This window comes from Polyodon spathula, chromosome 7 (genome assembly GCF_017654505.1).
Source record: "Polyodon spathula isolate WHYD16114869_AA chromosome 7, ASM1765450v1, whole genome shotgun sequence".
NCBI lineage: Eukaryota > Metazoa > Chordata > Actinopteri > Acipenseriformes > Polyodontidae > Polyodon > Polyodon spathula.
In genome coordinates, this window is record NC_054540.1 from 5,012,808 (window position 1) to 5,027,199 (window position 14,392).

The window sequence follows — 14,392 nt, forward strand, 5'->3', positions numbered from 1 at the left end:
ATGTAAATTACACCTTACTTGTTCTTCGGTATCCCGATATGTTATGTTAGATATACATAAATGGCGCCGTAAATGTTCTATTTGGTAATTAAAATGACCGTCACGTAACACAGCATTGCGTTTGTAGTCTAATGGAAAATGTTAAATATGCTTAGTGGTAAAGTTTCCATATGAAATACTAAATTTATGAAAAAAACAAACTTGAGGAAACATCTTTAATTTCCATATCTACACTAGAGCACATTCCAGGCTGTATATGTCCTTGTGCCACCTGCATGTCACTCGTAACGGTGGACGTACAGCACAGCACACACCTGTAGCAAAGGAAGCTCGCTGTGTTCTATTACAAAAACATTCATTCTCATACGGTATGTGGTGAAAGTGTGAACTTATTGCCAGCTATTTCTCACTTTAATATATTGGAACATAATTAATATTGTCCTATAATGTATTCCTTACACACTCTTCTTTATCAGAAATTCAGACTTGTCACATTCACTGGGCACAACACACGTACGCACACGTATGCACACGTATGCACACACACACACACACACACACACACACACACATATATATATATATATATATATATATATATATATATATATATATATATATATATATATATATATATATATATATATGCTTTTTGTTTTGTTTTGTTTTTTTCTGCCTACATTTCTGAAAACACTTTCTTGCTAACTTATTTTAAAATACACTTATACACTTTACCATATGCAAGATATACAGGCAGAGAAGAAAGACAAAGTACTGGATATAACGGTGTTACCCTGGTTTTATATGTCATTATTTGTCTTTATTGAAAAGCCTCCTACTAGACCTCCTAACACCCCACCACCACCACGCCAGCCTCCACCAAAAAAGGTTTCCATAACAACCTGGATTTGAATTCCAATAAACCTCTATTTATAGAAGTATCTCTTCAGATTAAATAGAAAAAGATGAGCGGTGCCCATGTGGTCTTTTATCATTGTTTACAAAAGGCATTATTGTCTTAATCTGTCTATCTGTCTAAAAATATCAATAAGATTTATTGAATTCTGAAAACTGAATGTAGATGTTGACAGAAGCATGTTCTAATGAAACAATCAAAGCATCCTGTCTGTCGAAAATGACAACACCGTTTAGGATATATGATGATATTATCTATAGCTTAGTGCAGTGTATAAGCTATGGTGGTTAGATGCACGCTTACAGAATTCAGAATGTATGTTGGCATTTTTTTGTTTGTTTTGGGGGTTTTTTTTGGTTTTTTTTTTTTTTTTTTTTTTTTTTTTTTTTAACACACAAACAAACAATTAAACATAAATATTATGAAACATGAAAACCAATTTTGTTTTAGACCCTGTTTTTTTTTTTTTTTTTTTTTTTTTTGTATATTTTTAAACAATCAGTTTGAAAACCAAGGCGTAAACATTTGCTTTACAGTGTATCACTAAAGCTTTACCAGCACCAGGCGAGACAGATCTTTAAATAGCCTAACCTCCCACAGGTTGTTTAAAAACCTGACACATTATTACCTGTTTGCACACGCTGCATTGTATTCATTCTGATCTCATACATTATTAAATAGATAGTGCTATTGAACTTATTATATGCAGGACTGCCATTGAACAGCGCCTGTTGCGTTATTTTTAAACAACTTTGAAATATTGTTAGAATACGCGCTGCTAAAGTTCGGATAATGTTGGAGGTACTGCAGCACCCTATTTTTCTTACCCTTGCTGATCTGGAAGAATAGGGGTCCTCAAACAAAGCCCACACCACCGGTTGCCACTTTTTCCAGCGGCTGACTTTGCATTCAGGTGACGCCACGTCCTCAATGCCTAGCCTCTTGCTTATATCTTCGTCCTCCCCGTCTCCCGGATCCCCGCTGATCTCAAAAATGTCGAGCGCCTCTTCTGCATCCCTGTGCTGCCGGTAAGTCATCCAGCAGCAGGGCTCCACATCGGTCTCATCTATTCCCCAGAAAGCCAGCTCTTCCTCGAACAGGGGGCCGCAGACATCAGCGGGGCAGTGGAGTTTCCCGGTGCGGTAGTAGTTCAGCACATAGGCGAAAACGCCCGGGTGGCGATCGAAAAAGTATCTATTGTTCTTGGGATTGAACTCGATGTAACCCGCGACTTGTTGCCGCTGATCAACTCCAGACTCTGTGTCAGACTCAGAAGCAAGCAGAGCCAGCCGTGTCCCCGGCAAGGTCTTCAGCGTGTTGCGGTAGGTTTCGTGCCTGGTGCCCCCAACATTGAGGATTATCCTCTCGTTGTCGTCGATCTTGCCCATCTCATCGGATAAGACATGACTCGGTAAAAAAGTGGAGATGGAAGCTTTTTTTGTCTAGCTTCTTTTTTCGGCTGACCAAATGCAGTAACCCCTTCTACATGTTGCAAGGAGTACAATAAACAACATGTATAACCCAGCTCTCCAGTGTCATTTTCGTTTGCTTTCAAACAATAACTGCATGCTTTTTTTGCCAGATGAAACAAAAAAAGGGGTCTCGCTCTGTTTCAGTATCCCTACGTTTCCACTCTGTGCAAATGATCTCAGACAGCAGGGTTTTGCGAGCGTGCTGCGTTGTTGTGCCGAGTCTCAGTCCATTCCCTTTCTTCTCTGCTTTCTCATCCACGCAGGTGAAGTCAAACAGAATGACATCTCAGCTCACGTTTGATCAGTCACCTTATGTTTTCTTTCCTCCTTGGGGTGCTGTCAATGTCGGTGCTTGAAAGTGATCACATCCACACCGTACCCCACCCCCACCCCCTTTGCAACATAAAACTCACTCTTTTTTTTTTTTGCTCCAGAAAAATATTACGGGCACACCCTAGCCACATTCACCAACTGAGCTGAAAAAATATATATTTGGGTTTACTGTGGGAGATACACCACGGGATCTCTATAGATTATATATTAATAATATTATCTAATTGTTTTATCAAACATTTCCAGACAACTTCTTGTGTATCTTTTTGATTTGCAAATATCTACAGTGGACGTTAAAAACACGGTGAAACACGATTACGTATCAAAGGAAGATTCTGCAAGTATGCTGTTGTTCCTTTGCGTTTTCAAAATGTCTTTCTGACAGGTATTGACACGGCACGTTACGTCTTATAACACAGTCTGTCGTTGATTTAAAGCATATTTCTTTTTGCTTGGCATCTTTGCCTCCTCCTTTAAATGCGCCCGTCATTGCGCTCAGTTCCACAGCTACGGGAGCTGTCCATTCAGCACTTGCAGCTGTTCGTTCTTGTTCTTGTTTTAACGAAAACGGCAAACCCAGCTCGGAAGCACTGTCTGTATCTTTTACATTACTGTGTTTCAGTGTGTCGCTTTACTGAACGAAGAACTGCTTCTGAGCACCAATGATTTATTTGACAGGTGGAGAAAAGGCTGCTTCGAGCTACAGGTGTTTCGCCTGCCAGCACTCTCACTGCCGTCTCCTTTGTGTTACCAACTCCTGGCTATATAGGATAGGGAGTCATTGTGAAGGTGCAGGGTAGGTCGGATTATCATAGGTATTTAGTCTCTGTAATTTTCATTTCTAAAAAAAAAAAAATTCTTACTCTAACGTTTATTTAATATTAATATGACATATTCGTTGTACAGTATATAGAGACATTTTAGTCAATCATAATGGACTGTTAACTACCAAGATATGCTCTGTTACGATGATTTTTTTTCTTGATGTGCAGAGGATGATAACTACATTTGTACAGGAAAATACGACTTTTAATAATTTGTGTTAAAAAGCGTCTGGCTGCAAGTCAGATTTATAAGTAAAGGTCAATAAAACGCTTTAAAATACAGCAACCTAAAACATGTTGTAACATTATCATACTGATCCTATTATGTAATAAGTATTACCAGTGAAGGTATGGGTGTGGAGTGTGTGACTGTTAAAGGTGTATATTGAGAAGAGGTTTGTATTATAAGAGTTCATGCATATTATTAAACATTATTAAACAAGAGCTGCAGGCAATGTTACTTCAGACACAGCCTGTCATATTAATCCAATATTGATCTTATAAAACAACAGAAAGGGTAGTAATATTTTGTGTATCTCTCTATAGTGTATTATTTTGATCTGGAAACAGCAGTGTGAAGTATGTTTTATGTAAAAACCAATTCATGTTTTTACTTAATCATTCAAAATGAACTTTCAAGGAGTGATAACCAAGGTTTTAAAATCAATTTTCTCGCCACCGCTTGAAGAGTCAGGAGCTATGACTCAAACCTTATTTCAATCAACATACAAATCTAAATGTGTCTCCCCCAATCCCAAATAATGAATCTATTCACAACTCTGAGTCAATCATAACAATGAAAATACAGTATGGCAAATATTTAGACTAGAAGCCTTTGTAAGGTATTTTATGTTATAGCTATACATGTATGCTTTTTGCCCTGTCTGTGACAGGAGCTGTATAATTTCAATACAACAGGCTGTAGCGTCTGGACTGAAACAGAACCTGTTCTTATTGGACCTGAAAAATCTGAGTAGTGTTACAGCAGGCTGCTCCAGTCTCAAGCATGTATCCCTTTAAATCCATCAAGCCTTTTCAACAGTAGTTATTTAAATAGTTTTTGTATTGGTTCTGTGATTACAGCTAAGCACTGTGTTAAGGGGAAATTGCTGGAAATCGAGAGATGAATCACATATGAATCATCATAGCCTTCCCTGCATGATTCAGACCATATCCACCGCGTCACTGTCAAACTCTTATTCCACCTTCAATTTTCACCTTAGGACTATTGTCTGAATTGAAAATTGTGATACACTAAAAAAAAAAAAAAATCCTTTCCTTGTTGTTTTATAAGTCTGATTTTTCATTTATAGTTAGAGCTAAGACTGTAAGAGGTTGTAGATTCCCCCAAGCATTACTTGTCATTTTCATTCTGTAACAACAGTCCTTTTTTACCAGCTGTGAGCATTCCCTCTCCCTCTCCCTCTTCATCACAAGCTCAAGAATGCCTCTTTTCAGCATCCTGTCATCAGCTGTTACACTGAAAGGCATCTCATCTGTACAACTACAACAAAAGTTATAAGCAAATAACAAACTCTTCTTCAATGTCTAATTATACAAAAATGCCCTTTCCTCAACTCAAATAATTAATTATCAATGATATATTATTTGAAACAGTCAAGTCAAGGCTCTCTCCCAAGAATGGTTTAGGACATGCATACATCTGCCTTTTCATGTGTTGATGCCCAACCTGCAATGGTATGTAACAGACCCAAGAAATATTCATGACTTTCTTAACATGTCTGTCAAGTGTTTTAAGGAATGCATTAGACTGGATCTCAACTGGCTGTCCTGAATGAATACGTCTCAATAAATAAATCACTCAAATTACTCAACTTTATTTGGCTAATTTAGAATTGTATTTATTTAGTTACTGCCTGACAATACACATATATAAACATACTTCACAGAGGTAACTATACTTGCTTGGTAGTTATTGAAGGTAGAAGGAGGGTGTGGGGGTTGTAGTTTTCTATTTTGAACAAATGTACAATAAAAAAATACACATTTTAGTAATCAACAGGATATATTAGTGCTGGGACAAATATCAGACTAATTGAACTGGTATTTTTTTTTTGCATGTATTCGAATATAAAAATCAAATAGATCACTGGGGTAAAGTATGCCCTCACAGCTTATTCTTTACTCATGGGATATTTTTCTGTTTTAACGTGTTACATATTGTAAGGTCTTGCTATAAAATAAAGGCACATGCAGGGGCCACAACCATGCCCCCTGCTGCTATGCTCTCTCTGCCTGCATTCAGAGCAATATAATAGCTTGTATTACTTTTTGAAAAACAAATATCCAAACGAATATTTAAATTATGAGTCAATATCCGAACATGAAAATCCTGTGTTCGTCTGTGGCAAAGTGGTTGATTGTGTGCAGGTGATTAAAGAACAGACAGACAATTGTAATCCAGGTGAAAAGGTTTGTTTTATTTATTTTTAAGTCCAGTGTCTGACGGCAAAACAAACAGTAAATAATAATGGAGGTGAGTAATACAGCGGCATGTATTACTTGATTTATAAACCCTGTGCTGCCCTGCAAATAATAATCCTGTTTTTATTATACACCCACACAAAACACATACACAAGTACGTTAATGCATGAATTAGTGCTAGTGGTGCAAATACAGTTTTATTTGTGACAAAGGTGCAGTGTTGTCCAGTTTTATGCTAGCCCCTGGCGACAGCTTCGGAACTGTGTTAATTGTATGGTAACATACAAGACAAGATGAGACAATTACAAACAAATAAAAACACAACACTCACGATTTCTGGCCACAATACACTGCGAAGGAACAGATTACAATCCTCCGTCCCTCTTATATGCTCTCACGCATGACCCCTTGGTAAACGAATGCAGCTGCCTTTACAATCTGCGGCTGCTACATTGTTTCCCCTCCAGGTCAATACATTCTTGGAGAGTCTCGCCTTTTTCCAGACTGACCAACTTCCCGACCCCAAAAAAATTCTGTACTTGCTTAGTACCCTCACAGGTCAGGAGGAAGATTTACAACCAAGATTCATTGTATTTCTGTCACATCATCCCAGCACTAATACACACACACACACACACATATATATACTTTTAGCTGTATAAACTTGTCTATAAACACTTAAGATTTCATTGTATAATACTTATACTTGTATAAGCTGATAATCATAAGTGAATTGCATTCAAAAATTAAATTTTTAAATGAAAATGTAAATCTTGTCAATTTCAATGAAATGGTCACCCAAAGCAAGGGGATTTCAGTCTGAAGCCCAAGTCAGTTAAAAGTCTGAAATGTGTATCACAGTGTTAGAACACTGGCCTATGTATAAAAGTGTCTTTGTTAGGTGTTCTCTGAGTTAACTAGTATGTTACCTAATTAACCTTTTGTCACCAATCATTGTTAACAGGTGAGGGTCCATGATTACTGGAAATATAGGTAGCATAGGCACAAGTTGGTCATTCCTGAATGTAAGGGAGCAGAAAATGGCCAAATAGGCTCAGTTAAGCAAAGAAAAAAAGACAGTCTGTAATTACTTTAAGAAATGAAGGTCAATCTTTAAGACAAATCGCAAGAACTTTGCAAGTGTCTGTAACTGCTGTGGCCAAGACCGTCAAACGATTTGAAGAAACTGGCACTCATGAGGACCGAACAAAGTCAGGCAGGCCAAGGATGACCTCAGAATCAGAGAACAAGTTCATTTGAGTCACAAGTCTGCAAAACCGGCGATTAACTGCCCCTGAAATACAAGCTCAGCTAAATGCTACTAGAAGTACAGATGTTTCAACATCATTGTTCAGAGGAGATTGTGTGAAGCTGGCCTAACTGGAAGAATTGCTCCAAAGAAACCATTGTTACGAGTGCAGAATAAGAGGAAGAGACTTGCCTGGACCAAAAAACACAGAAACTGGATGTTTGAGGATTGGAAGTCGGTCTTATGGACCGATGAGTCAAAATTTGAAATATTTGGGTCCAACCGCCAAGTATTTGTAAGACGCAGAGAGGGTGAGTGCATGAGTTCTGCATGTGTGGTTCCCACTGTCAAGCATGGAGGACGCAGTGTCATGGTCTGGATTGCTTTGCTGGTGACAGAGTTGGTGATCTTTACCAAGTCCATAGCATACTTCAGAGGCATGTCATTCCATCAGGATTACGGCTAGTTGGGCAGTCTTTCATTCTTCAGCAAGATAATGACCCGAAACACACCTCAAAGTTGTGCAAGAACTATCTGGCGAAGAAGGAAGGTGAAGGACAACTCAATCTAATGACCTTGCCTGCCCAGTCTCCAGACCTCAATCCCATAGAACTTGTACAGGACGAACAGGACAGAAGAGTCAAAGCAAAGCTACCCACAAGTGCCCTACATCTCTGGGAATTGCTGCAGAAGAGCTGGGAAGACATGTCGGGTGATTTCCTGCTAAAACTTATTAACCGAACGCCTTGTGTTTGTAAGAATGTTATTAAGGGAAAGGGTGGCTATTTTGAGGAATCCAAGATTTAGAGAAAATTTCAATTTTCTTGAACATTGCTTTGATACTCCTTATGTTTTGTTTTGTCTATTGTAACGTTTTCATTTTCAAGTATTTACAGAAACGTATATGACGTAAACCATTGTCAATTATGAAAAAAAAAACTAATTTCCAGCAAGTGTATTCAAACTTTTGACTGGTACTCTGTGTGTGTGTGTGTGTGTGTGTATTTTATGGCAGGGGACTGGGTTAAAAAGCCTTGCTGCCAAGCTAATTGTTTAATTTTATTGTTTTCCTTAATTATTATCACCTGCACCTTGCCGTTCTTGATAATTAGAGCCAGGTGCAGGGTTTAAAAGGAGTGCAGCCAGCCTGTTTGTGGCTGTTGAGTAGAAGGACATGGGAAGGAGTACTCTGTGTTTGACCAGTCATGTAGTAAGTACTGTCCGGTGTTTAGTTTTGTTTTACAGCAGGTAAACAGCTTATCTGTCCTGCTGCAAGTGTGTTCTTCAGCGTATCACATAAACCAGGACCAGAAGACACATTTGGAAATTAAGTGGAGACAGACTTAAAACAAAAGGTCACCACTTATACGTAGCGTGGCAAGGGTATGGAATATTGCTGATGCAGAATTATTGGGATCCTTTAAGACCAGATTTGTCAACTACTGGGTAGTACCAGCTAGGCATTGACAGGCCAAACAGCCTCCTCTATTGTATAAATGTTCTTTTCTTCTGAAAAGGGTGATTCTAATAAACAACATACACTGAAACTAATCCTCTCATTGTCCCCCAATTGTCGTGCATTATTTCTGGTCTGTAGAAGTTGTTTTTACATTGTAATTGAAAATAACATGTTCATGTGGGAGGAGAGAGAATATTTACGATGAAATAAAAGCATGGCTTCATAACAGTGTTTCGGAGGACTATAATCTACAATTGTGACAAGACCAGCAATGTAGAGCATGATTTTGGTTATGCTGACCGCTGCAGGAACTTAACACTTCAGACACAGGTTAACAAAAAAAAAAAAGAAAAACAAAATCCACAGATTACAATGTACATTCATTCAAAATATTGCCTCCTTGTACCCAAAAAACGGCAATAGCGTGCGAGAATATTTAAAGGGGTTAAATATGTAGTAAGCAAATTGACTAAGTACCAGTTTCACATTACTTCTTCTTTAAGTAAAATACCAATGTACCGTTGCCATATGTGCTGTAACTATAATGTAAGATATTGCTACATTTAACATTCATAATGACCTTTTCAATTACCTACATATAGATTAATTACCAGGGCTGCATGAGATATTACTTTCTATTAAATATTAAAACAGTTAAGCAGTCCATTTAAGCCTATTTGCATGTAATTTAAACACTTTAAAATGCCAACTATTGATAGTAGTTTTGAAGTGATTTTGACATAATAAAAAAAACATTAAACATTTTGCACTAATTTAAATTTATCACCTTATTAATGATGCATAACTATTCCTTTAAAACAATTATACAGGAAAGTACAGATTTTTTTCCCCTAAAAGTGTGTTTTTTTCTTAAATTCACCAATTTATATCTGTAAAGTTGTTTTTAAAAAAAATGACAATCAAACAAAAGCCTTCAATAAATTAAGGCATCAATACTCATGTTCACAGTAACACTCAATAGTTTTTTCCAGCCTCTACAGTTGTTGTTGTTTTTTTTTTTTTTATATTCCCCAGGAATTTTTTAGGACTTTAGCAAAATCTTCGTCCTCAATTATTCCAATACTCAATCCTTCATAATAATCTTCAAATTCAGTATACGAAACGGCACTGGGACCTCTGCAGGATTCTTGCATGGTTTCCACAAAAGCAGATCTAAGTTGTTCCTCTGTGGCTTCACCTGTATTGAGATATATTGATCAAACTTTTTTTTTTTTTTACACTCATTTTGAGACACACTCCAAAATGAATTCCTAATTGTATTCTAGCTTCCCATATTTTCATCTACAAATGTCCCACTCTACTGTTACGAATGGAGTTCCATATAGAGGGTGCAGTTGCATAATGGCAAGACAAATTATTTGGGCAATGCCGGGCTATTCTTTTCTTCTACACATAAATTGATGGACCAACGTTGCTGCCTACCTGTCAAAAGCAAGGATACCATCTAGCTTAATTGCAACTGTACACAAGTAAACGTGGTAAACACATTTTACAGAAGGTTTTCTTTTAGGTTTGAAACTTACCAGATAACACTTTTGGGTGTCCCTTGGCACAGTAGAACTTTTTGATATCAATCACAGCAATGCTGCCAGTCTTGTTTGGGTCAAGTTTCATATAGGCCTGGAAAACAGACAACCCCAAATTAGAAGAGGTTTTAAGAAAGATCAAAAACCTGCCTTTGGCTTTGTACTAGCTTAACAAAAAGGTTGAAACAGAAATGCAAAAGTGGTACCTAAAATACAGTAATACATGTAGGCTATGTCTTCTCTATATAGTTATGGTTTAATTTTTAAAGCTATGGATAAAATGTAAAAGCAAGTTAATATGTTTTATTAAAAAACACTTACTTTTCTAACAAAAGCCTTGCGATATTCACTCATCTCTCCAATCACTGCCCATTTGAACTCCCCATAATCTACTTGTCCATCATAGTTCTGATCGAGTATCAGCTAAAGAGATTCAAAGTCCTAGCAAAATGAATAAAACAACAACTTTAGTTATAAAGTACTGTATAGTGCATACTTCCAAAACTTAAAATTCAGAACATTCATAGATTTACTAATTGCATAGATTGAACCAGTATTTAATGAAATGTAAAATGATTAGAGGTTAATGGATACAAGTCTGTCTATTCTATAATGGTTGTCATTTCAGACCACAGATTACTGTCTACCTGATCAGGCAGGTCCAAATGAAATTCTTTCAGAGCTTGTCTGAGCTCTGTCTTGTGTAAAACACCATCGCCAGATGTGTCTTTATTTCGGAAGTACTTTCCTAATCCTGTCAACGTACGAACTCCTCTCTTACTTAGCCTTTCCTTCAACATTCCTAGAGGGACAGAAATAAATAAATAAGTGAAAAAGCGCTCTACTGTACACTGTAAAACAAAGGTTTCAAACAAAGCAATACATCATACCAAGACATGCATCTCAGCCTGCAAATTTTAAGGATTACCTTGAATGGCCTTGAAGACAATTTTGTCATCAAGTTCCTGTTTTGTGGGACCCTGGTTCTTCCCTGTAGAAGTGGCTCTGAAACCAGTTCATAGAATTAATGTATCTATATATTTATTGATGAGAGAAATAACTTTGTACATCAGCATTACTGTGTTTCATGTTTATTCCTAGTGTAGAGTTTATGAGGGAGTGGTTTTGTTGAACTACATATATAAGACATATAGAAGATAAGGATGCCTGTTCATTATCCCCACGCTGTGATCGGTAGATGAAAATAAGTCACACTTGTCATCATTTTCATCTACTCATCGTATCATGGGTAATGGGTAGATGAAAATGATGGACAACTCATATTAGTTTACCTACAGACAAGTGTGACTTATTCATGCTGATCAGTTGAGAGCAGATTTACCAGGGACCTGATTGTTCAAACTTCTTGGACCTGCTCATTTCAATAATATACCTAAACATGGGACATTCCGAAACTGAAGCTGCTCTCAATAGATCAGACGTACAGTATCTCAGGTGTTATCCAATCAGTAATACATCTCACCCAAGTCTGTAGGTTTAAAGCGATTACTTCCTTGGAGAGTTCCAGGCCCCCATGTGTATAAATCTTTATCTGAACTAAACCATCTTAGATTTATCATGGTCCAGATTGCTGAACTAAATCAGCTTAGACTTATCATGGTCCAGAATGCTGAACTAAATCGGCTTAGATTTATCATGGTCCAGGTTGCTGAACTAAATCAGCTTAGATTTATCACGGTCCAGATTGCTGAACTAAATCGGCTTAGATTTATCACGGTCCAGGTTGCTGAACTAAATCGGTTTAGATTTATCACGGTCCAGGTTGGTGAACTAAATCGGCTTAGATTTATCACGGTCCAGATTGCTGAACTAAATCGGCTTAGATTTATCACGGTCCAGATTGCTGAACTAAATCGGCTTAGATTTATCACGGTCCAGATTGCTGAACTAAATCGGCTTAGATTTATCACGGTCCAGATTGCTGAACTAAATCGGCTTAGATTTATCACGGTCCAGATTGCTGAACTAAATCGGCTTAGATTTATCACGGTCCAGATTGCTGAACTAAATCGGCTTAGATTTATCACGGTCCAGATTGCTGAACTAAATCGGCTTAGATTTATCACGGTCCAGAATGCTGAACTAAATCGGCTTAGATTTATCACGGTCCAGATTGCTGAACTAAATCAGATTAGATTTATCACGGTCCAGATTGCTGAACTAAATCAGATTATCCAGATTGCTGATACCTGGCCTTTTTCTACCAAAACATTCAATGCAGTTTTAAAAACAAGACTATTACGTGCAAAATCCTTTATTTTGTGTGTCCCCTGTTCTGACTGTGATGGAATGGCACTCAATTGATCTTTATTTTTTGCATGGGCTCTTAAGAGTAGGTAGTGGTGTTCCATAAAATACAGTGTTACACATCCCCACGTGTTGCTACAACTGTTTAAATAACATACCTTTAATTCTGGTCTGTAATAAAGTCTGTTTCAAAGCTCTTTTCAAAATGGCAGCTCTAGTGCACTAATAGTGTAAGGATTATTAACCACATTGTCAAGCAGGTAACACAGCAATTGAGAACAGAAAAGCCAGAGCACTTGTAAAGTTTTTTTTTTTTTTATTTTATTTTAAACGTGCAGTAATTTAGAGGACAGGTGTCAATCCCCAGTGCCCATTTTGAAAGAAAGCTTTGAAAAACAGACTTTAAAGTTAAGTGTAAAAGGTTGTTAGGATGTTAACAACAAAAAGAAAAATTACAGGTACATTACTTAAACATTTGTAGCAATATGTGGGGTCATATAAAGCTATATTTTTTGGAACCCCGCTACTTACTCATTAAGCAAGACCGTGTGTATTGTCCAAGTTTACATAGATAAAGTAATACTGCACACTAAATATGTTAATGACAAAGAAGATAAAAAAAGAGGAAGCAAATATTCAACTTACAGTAGCATACTTTTGGGAACTTCACCCACATTAGTAAGCCGAATAGTGAAGGATGGCTTCTGTCTAATACTTTCAGGTAGATTTTGTCCAGATGTGGCGAAAGTTATGTTAGCCCCTTGTTTACATTTAGATAAACAGTGTGAACATGTGAACACAATGTCATAAATTATAACATGAATGAACAGGAATTGTAACACACTATTGCAGAACATATTGTAGAACAATACACTGCTAATATCGTAAAATATCAAAGCTTTCCACAAGAAAACGTGTTCTTGGTATGTTTACCACCTAGTTAATAATGCCGTACTTACAACATAGAAATCTCAAATTCGGTACTGCATTCCTTTTCTTCTTCCATGCTGATGACCCTTCTGAATAAATGGAAGTGCATTTGATCTGTGTAAAAAGGAGAGGATATAGATATCTATATCTATCTATATAGAAAATACACACCCAATTACAAATTGAACTAATATTTGACAATTTCTGTTCAATTGCCAGTTTAGAGGAATCGACAAACAGCTGCCGTCTCACCTATTTTTGCCAAAATGACGATATTCATAAACTGTCAGAGAATTATCAAAGCCAAAGAAGAATCCGATCAGCTCTCTGCAAGCATCACGTCCATTTCTACAATCAAGAATAAGCATTTTAGTGTTATAAAGCTTTTACTTTCCTACACATGCATCTTCTTAGTATTACATTTTAGACCCAATTGCTTTCCAAGAAATGGGAAAGTGCTGCGTTAACATACCTTGATAAGATTCTAGCATCGAAGCGCAACTTGTTAGACAGCAAATTTTCTGTTAATGCTGAACTGGTCTTCACTCTATAAAACAGACATAAATCACTATTAGTTTTCAAAGAATGCAGGACACTACCAAACAGGATCATGATTGTTGTAGATTGTTTTTTTTTTTCTACTGTATAAACTCTGTTAACTATACCCAGCCTCAATCAAAATGAATTCCCTGAGTATGTGTGCCTACTTCGTGTCATGTAGTGTCCTGTTCTTAAAGCGTAAAGGTGCTGATCCAAGCCCTGGGAGAGAATTCTGTTCTCTGATGGTCCCATTTTGTTCAGGATCACTTATGACAGCTTAAAGAACAACTGTAACCATACAACTTATTGATCAGACTCATGCACTTTTGTGAATTGCTTGTAAACAAGATGCTGATCTCCATAGACACGTGTATTAAATAAATAAATACTGAATTTGATGTATTCTGA

At 37.1% G+C, this 14,392-nt stretch overlaps 2 protein-coding genes and 1 long non-coding RNA gene across 5 annotated transcripts in view; all 3 read right to left on the minus strand.

Moving 5' to 3' along the window:
- Window positions 1–3,354, minus strand: part of LOC121318039 (potassium voltage-gated channel subfamily C member 2-like) — a 53,791-nt gene extending 50,437 nt beyond the window's left edge. For all 3 annotated transcript variants that reach the window (XM_041254247.1, XM_041254246.1, XM_041254248.1), the window contains exon 1: window positions 1,744–3,354. In XM_041254247.1, coding sequence (XP_041110181.1) covers window positions 1,744–2,304 — 561 coding nt within the window. In that variant the 5' untranslated portion in view covers window positions 2,305–3,354. The remainder of the gene's footprint in view (window positions 1–1,743) is intronic.
- Window positions 3,355–9,551: 6,197 nt separating this feature from the next.
- LOC121319042 (calcyphosin-2-like) lies at window positions 9,552–12,686 on the minus strand. Its single transcript, XM_041256265.1, is given in 5 exon segments — window positions 9,552–9,897; window positions 10,244–10,340; window positions 10,568–10,687; window positions 10,894–11,048; window positions 11,175–12,686. Coding segments are annotated over 4 exon segments (546 nt in total). The 5' UTR covers window positions 11,047–11,048; window positions 11,175–12,686; the 3' UTR covers window positions 9,552–9,721.
- A 353-nt stretch (window positions 12,687–13,039) lies between these two features.
- Window positions 13,040–13,991, minus strand: LOC121319044. The gene is made up of 3 exons (XR_005950643.1): window positions 13,917–13,991; window positions 13,697–13,792; window positions 13,040–13,558 (listed from the first exon to the last, which is right to left on the minus strand). It is a non-coding gene; the product is annotated as an uncharacterized LOC121319044 (long non-coding RNA).
- Between the last annotated feature and the right edge of the window lie 401 nt (window positions 13,992–14,392).